The sequence below is a fragment of the Priapulus caudatus genome, unplaced genomic scaffold (genome assembly GCF_000485595.1).
Source record: "Priapulus caudatus unplaced genomic scaffold, Priapulus_caudatus-5.0.1 Scaffold303, whole genome shotgun sequence".
Lineage (NCBI taxonomy): Eukaryota > Metazoa > Priapulida > Priapulimorpha > Priapulimorphida > Priapulidae > Priapulus > Priapulus caudatus.
Genome location: NW_014577364.1, coordinates 226,354 through 232,955, shown reverse-complemented (window position 1 = coordinate 232,955; position 6,602 = coordinate 226,354). Strand labels below are relative to the sequence as shown.

The window sequence follows — 6,602 nt, the reverse complement described above, 5'->3', positions numbered from 1 at the left end:
TACGCCCATGTCACAATGCTGATTAGGGAATTAGTTCACAGTACTTGCAGCCACAAATCATTTACACAGCTATAAAATTTGCTTAGATGTAATTCGGATTGTAACATAAAGTTCCCCGTATCCGCATTGTTCGACACATCACAGAGATTAAGTATTTCGCCAAGCATTTGTAATAATTATTATACATTACTATTCGAACGTAACCATATATGTACAATCGTATATTCAGATTAACATTACACTATACAGTTCCTACATAATGTATTATATATATATATGTATATATATATTATATATATGTATATATACATTATATATATATTATATATATTATTATGATATATATATATATATATATATAATATAATATATATATATATATTATATATATATATTATATATGACATGGAGAGATCGTATCATTTAGTGTAAATTATATTTCAAGTAAAGGAGGCTTTCGTAATATCGGCGCTACACATTAATATTCTTTTATCGTTTATATATAATGTGAATTAATATACATCTGATCAAGCTGATATACATACTGCATATACATCTAAAATATACGCATAATGCATAACACATGTATATAGAACCTGCTCACATACACACAACAAAACGTACGGTGCGTAGACATGATATTTTGGACAACACATTCGTCGTCATGCCAATTACAGTGATAGGTATTTTTGGGCATTCAATGCTATAGCTTGAACTAATTAGATTTATAAAGCAAATTTGGCTAATATAGTCAACGCGGTGTTATTCCGCGCGATGGTACAAGACGATCACCCGCGAACAGCGAAGCAGCCCGCAAACCCACGCCAACGCAGGCACCAGGCCTCGCCAGCATTATACACCGCACACATACATACATACACACGGCCACGCACCATACGCGCAGACGCGATACACGCGGCAAAACATACCGCTCTCTCTCTCTCTCAAACACACGCACACACACACCCACACAACCACACAAGCACACACACACCACACACACACACACACACTCACACATCAGAATAGATCAATCGACACGATACCAAGGCAACCTTTTGAAAAAATATAAAACAATACTGGTGTCAAGTATAATAGCATCTATCTAGTATCTATAGTATAAAAGTTGTTCGGCCGAATTAGTTTCGACTCGCATAACTACATAGCGAACTCCGCAGCCGTAGAGGAAAGCCGATGGTGGATGCGTGCGATGGGTAGGATGGCGGCATCGGCATGGCATGGCATGGAAGAGATGGCGATGCAGATGGGATGGGATGGAATATGGGAATGGATGGGATGCGGTGCGATGGATGGGATGAGATGGCATAGAATTGCAGGATGGATGGATGGAATGGATAGGTAGATAGTTAGATTTTTTTGGGTATTTCGTTTAATAATGCGAGTCACCACTGAGTAACGCCACTGATTTCCCCGGGCCACGCGGGTCTATCCCGCAGTTTATAAGTATATTTATATATTATATGTAGTATATAATATATATATACTATGTATGTATACTGTATATATAATATATATATAATATATATATATCATTAAAGATTATAATGATCTCATTAGCAAGAAAATGACTACAGCGCTACATAACAGTATAACAGTGAATATATAGGTATGAAGTGTTAGCGCTCACTATCATAATAACATCTCCATAATAGCCCAATGCTCGGCACGTATGCTGGCTCAAAGGAGGATCCCGTCGCATGCTGGCTCAAAGAAGGATCCCGTCGCATTCGCCTCACGAAATCCCGACGCGCCATTCTGATTGGTTGCAAAGATGCATTTAATAACTGCAGGCACGGTGATAAGCAATAATCTAGACGAAAATGCTCGCGTGCGTTTATACAGCACTATACTTAAAAACATGGTTTGGAGCGAATACTGCAGCGGGTGTCGGCTTTAGATACATTGACGCATGTATGGATGGCGGGTGTATGCATGCCGACACCTAGCCCGACCAGGCTGTGCGACGGATTGTCTATATTCTAACCCTAGCAATACCGTTTCTTGGAGCTAGCCGACACCGTGCTTTTACAAGTACTAATACACATGTACTGTACTAACATTTGTAACCATGCAACTATGTTTACACAAAGCTACATACTCAAGAGTTTGTTCCAATGAATGTCGTTTACCTTGCATACTGTGTTTTCGTATTGCCAAGCTATGTCCCCCTAACAGCAACTAATAAATAATAATAATCATAATCATAATCATAATCATAATCATAATCATAATCATAATAATAATATAGTCAACAAAAAACAGACACTGTATTTTATTTTGTCGAACCAGTAATTCTGTGCTACGTCACATACACATAGATCAAAAGTTTCCTCTTTACATTAATAAGTTACCACGCATTTCAAACAATCATAATTACAAGAAAATTTCCCATTTAGGTTTAACAATAAATAATTTCCCCCAAGGACATTTCAAATCAGCAACGCAGCATGGCAATGCGCTACAGGAGCATGCATCGGCCAGTAAATGTTTAGTCGTTTAGTGGCGCCACCGCGCGGATATTTCAAGCGCACGAACTTCAACGCAGATTCGCATCTCAAGTTGTTCAGACCTGACTCCTAGCAGGCTAGCATGGTAAAGTCGCATACTTGCTATTTTTGCGTTATGATTACTACAGGGACATTAACAAGTAAATATATTGAGAGAGAAAACGGCGCTTCCCACCGAAAGCGTTTTACATGCCACTGTTCTGGCATTTAAACTGTGCTTTCAGGTATTCATAGATGGCGTTGGAACCCCGTCCACCGAGGAACTAACAACGTTTGCTTGGGAAGTTTAAAGCTTGCTACAGAGGTTTTTAAACTCGTGCCTACGCGCACACGATAGCCTTTAATGGGCTTTCTATGTATAACGACCTCGAATATACCCATATGCTGCTCTTATGGTTCATCTTCATGTACACATAGCTCCCGATTGCCCATTTCTGTCCCTCCAATGCTGTATCAGATTCCATCGTATTGGAGCCTGGCCCAGTCTCCGTCTCTCGTGCAGTGCGCATCTTCTCACTCGATGCACATCGGTGGGTTGACGAAGCCAAACATGTTGAACTCGATCATGACGGAGAAGGTGAGAAAGACGGCGTACACGAGCATGAAAATCACGCCGACCTTCTTGCTCAGCTCCCACCGATTCAGGTGTATGGTGAGTATCTGGTGAGGACGCGACAAGAGCAGCATGAACTAGCGACGCGGCGACTACGCAAAACCTATACACCCGTTATGCATGACACAACAACCTCCAAGACGTACATAGACGACAGAATAAAACACACACAGCCAACAGCATACAGCAACATACAACGCATACGCAGACACGGAGCAGCATACAGCAACATACAACGCATACGCAGACACACAGCAGCATACAACTTAGAACATACAATATAGGAACGTACACGAACACAAGCCGTCGCGAGGACGACAATACGGACACGGAACCCGCATCAGGTACGCATCATGGTACATCTCATGGTATTTATTCATCAACTATCGCTGTAGCAACGGGAAATATTGTTACTGTACACGCTAAATATCCGCAAAACAGCGATAAACAAATAGGATTATCAAGCTGCTCAGCGATGGAAATAAGATTAATCTGCGTATAATTAACGACTCTCATCAATAGCTAATGAAAGAAGAGGATTTTGAAAAAGCTCCTTTGGCCGTGAACTTGAAACGCTTTAAATGTCTTGGATAGAAAAATGTTTCCACAAACTGCCAGGCGCGACTTATTTTTAATGATGCTAAACAAGAGCACTCACTGAGAAATCGTAAAATTTTAAAGTACGAGTTGATGTTATAGCAAGAACATTTTCTACGCATGCATTCGAGCATCCTGCTTTTAAGAATTCAATTCAAAGAAAGCCAAACTAACCGTGAAGGCCACGGTTAGAAACAGCAGCATCACCGAGTAGATTAGTCCACGGCTGTTGATGTGTACCTGTAATTAGATAAATAACAATTAATTAACAATTAAACAATAAATAACGATATCCAAAGAGACCGACACAACGCAATAGCGCTGTGTCATCATCATCAACGTTCGATGGGACTACGTAGTTGCTTATGGCATTATAATTAATACTTATAATGACTACGTAATAATGAGATTATTTAGCGCAGGCGATAACAGGGCGTAGATAGTACTGTGGCGTCTCAGCAGACAATTTAATGGGCTTGTGATCAATGTGGCTAATATATGTGGCCGCTTATTACCGTCTTCGTATGCAAGTAAGCACGCAAGCGCATGTGTTCACAGACGCGTGTGCGTGCGGGAGCGTCTACTTCTGTGGGCGTCTGTTCGCGAGCATAGAGTTCTCTCTTCACTTCTATGTTCGCGAGCGTGCACGCGCACATGCGTTTGTGTTTGTGTTTGTGTGCGTGTGCGTGCGTGCGTGCGTACGTGCGTGAGTGCGAGTGTGTGATGGGGAGGGGCGCAACAATGTGCTCAACGATTTTTCGCCTTTGATGAGCAGACAATCGATATACGTACGAAGCTACCAGGCGAGATCAGGGCGGTCTGCATGAACCACGGAGTAGCCAGACCTATGAGAATGTCGAAGACATTGCTTCCAATGCTGTTCGATACCGCCATGTCCCCGAGACCTTCAAACACATTCACACACGTAAAATTACATACACGAATGGCACCTGCGCTATTGCACATTTGGCGTCTGTATAAACAAACAAAATGCGTCCACTCACGTTACGGTTCGGAGCAGCAGCACTCCGCTACATCTAGAATTCACGATTTCTAAAAACATCCCCGTATGGCTCTTAATGCGTTCTATAGTCATAAGAACGGTTTACAGTGATGGGTGGGAATGTGCGAGGGTGTGTGTTACATCCGCTGAGATTTCATGTTATATGTTACATTTTATGCATCATATCTCTTGCGGGTTGCTCAAACCGACTTGTTTGATACACAGCGAACCGAATGGTAATGGCGGGAGGGTATGGCGTTAAAAAGCGTGATAAAGACTGCTGCTAGCGCTGATCCATGATGCATGGAAAATATTGATGTTTGACCATGAGTAAGCGATGCAGCCACCGCAAGATTGAAACCTAGTTCCATTAGGTCAATAAATGGCAATAAAGAGAAATTAGAATTTGAAACGCGGGACAGCATTTATGTAACGTGACATACAGGAAGTACAGATAAAATTACAAGACCTAGACGCATGGCAAGTGGATCGAATTTTGCAAGGAGAATAAGCGCCATGAATAAATAACTCTAAATAACTAGTTTACCTTCTTCATGAAACATGTCATGACTCTCTGATGTAATTTCTGCAAATGCATGTGATCTAACCTTAATAATTTAATGTATACGTCTCGTTGCACTTTATTAAAATGCTACCCACAATTCAAAATTAATGCCTTTGCAATTATTAATTGAATGAAACACTTTTATGTAAAAATTCACGGAAATGTAAAACACAGTTACCTAACTGAAAACGTGATCAGTGTTATGAACACGAGATAAAATGAGTTCGACGTATACGGCTGCAATCACATCAACTGTAATCGTGCCAGCCATGGAGAAATTTCCGAATGGAATCAAAGAAATTCTACACGCGCTTTAAAATTCTTTCTTTTTTTTAAAATTCTATTAGCGTTATTAACAGGATTCGGGCCACCAATTGCACAGCCAAACACCACTTCTGTTTCCGCCGGACCGTTGGTTTCAATCTACGCGACAACAGGAGGAGCACTTGAGGGACGTCCTCACCGTTCCTTGCTACGATTAGACTAGCGATAGCGTCAGGTATGCTTGTGCCAGCTGCCAAGAACGTAATGCCCATTATGCTGTCGGGAACGCCCAGGGTAAATCCTATGAGCATCACCTAGGTATAAACAATAAAGGAATGCATCAGGATAGAATTGCCCGCGCATACGCTGTCGTTGACAATAACGCACCGGCCGTAAGCTGAGATGACAAAAGAACTTCGGTTTTTTTATTGGTCTATTGTCACGACTTTGCTCTCATTAAAACCGGCGGCACAATTAGGGGGTTGGAAACGAAGAAAAGCGAGCCTTTCTCAACGAAGCGACCACACCATGTTAAGGTAAAAATATCAATCAATATGTTATCTAACATTACAGATATATTGACTTGTCAACTCACCATCCACACCATAACGTATGAGAAGATGGCAATCCAAAAAATTGATAGCATAAACGTTGCAATGAACCACTTTTCCCAGCGTCGCTTTCTGCAGTCGGGCACAGTGATAAAGAGAATGGCCCGTAGAGGCCAACAGACGACCCACTTTACCATCTCCACGGCGCCATCTTTGTTAAAATAAATAAAATAAAAACATAAATTGTAGTGCAGTCAGTTTTATGTGTTATAAGAATTATTAACCAAACCCTGACCCTACTCCGACAAAAGCAGTAAATTTGTTTATCTGCTTCGGAAAGTTCTTATACCGAATAGACTTATTTCGCTGTCTGCGCACCAGCCTTTAGGTAGGCACGCAGCCTAGGTAGCCTAGGTAGCCTGCGCAGGTACGCACAGTGACGCTTTTCGACCCAAAAACGATAACGAAATGCTAATTAGCG

At 41.3% G+C, this 6,602-nt stretch overlaps 1 protein-coding gene across 1 annotated transcript; it reads right to left on the bottom strand.

Moving 5' to 3' along the window:
• Positions 1-3,041: 3,041 nt before the first annotated feature.
• Positions 3,042-6,318, bottom strand: LOC106808770 (sodium/potassium/calcium exchanger 4-like). Its single transcript, XM_014811615.1, has 5 exons — positions 6,166-6,318; positions 5,770-5,884; positions 4,531-4,643; positions 3,913-3,978; positions 3,042-3,188 (listed from the first exon to the last, which is right to left on the bottom strand). Exons 1-5 carry the CDS (start codon positions 6,316-6,318, stop codon positions 3,042-3,044), a joined length of 594 nt encoding a protein of 197 aa, XP_014667101.1.
• Between the last annotated feature and the right edge of the window lie 284 nt (positions 6,319-6,602).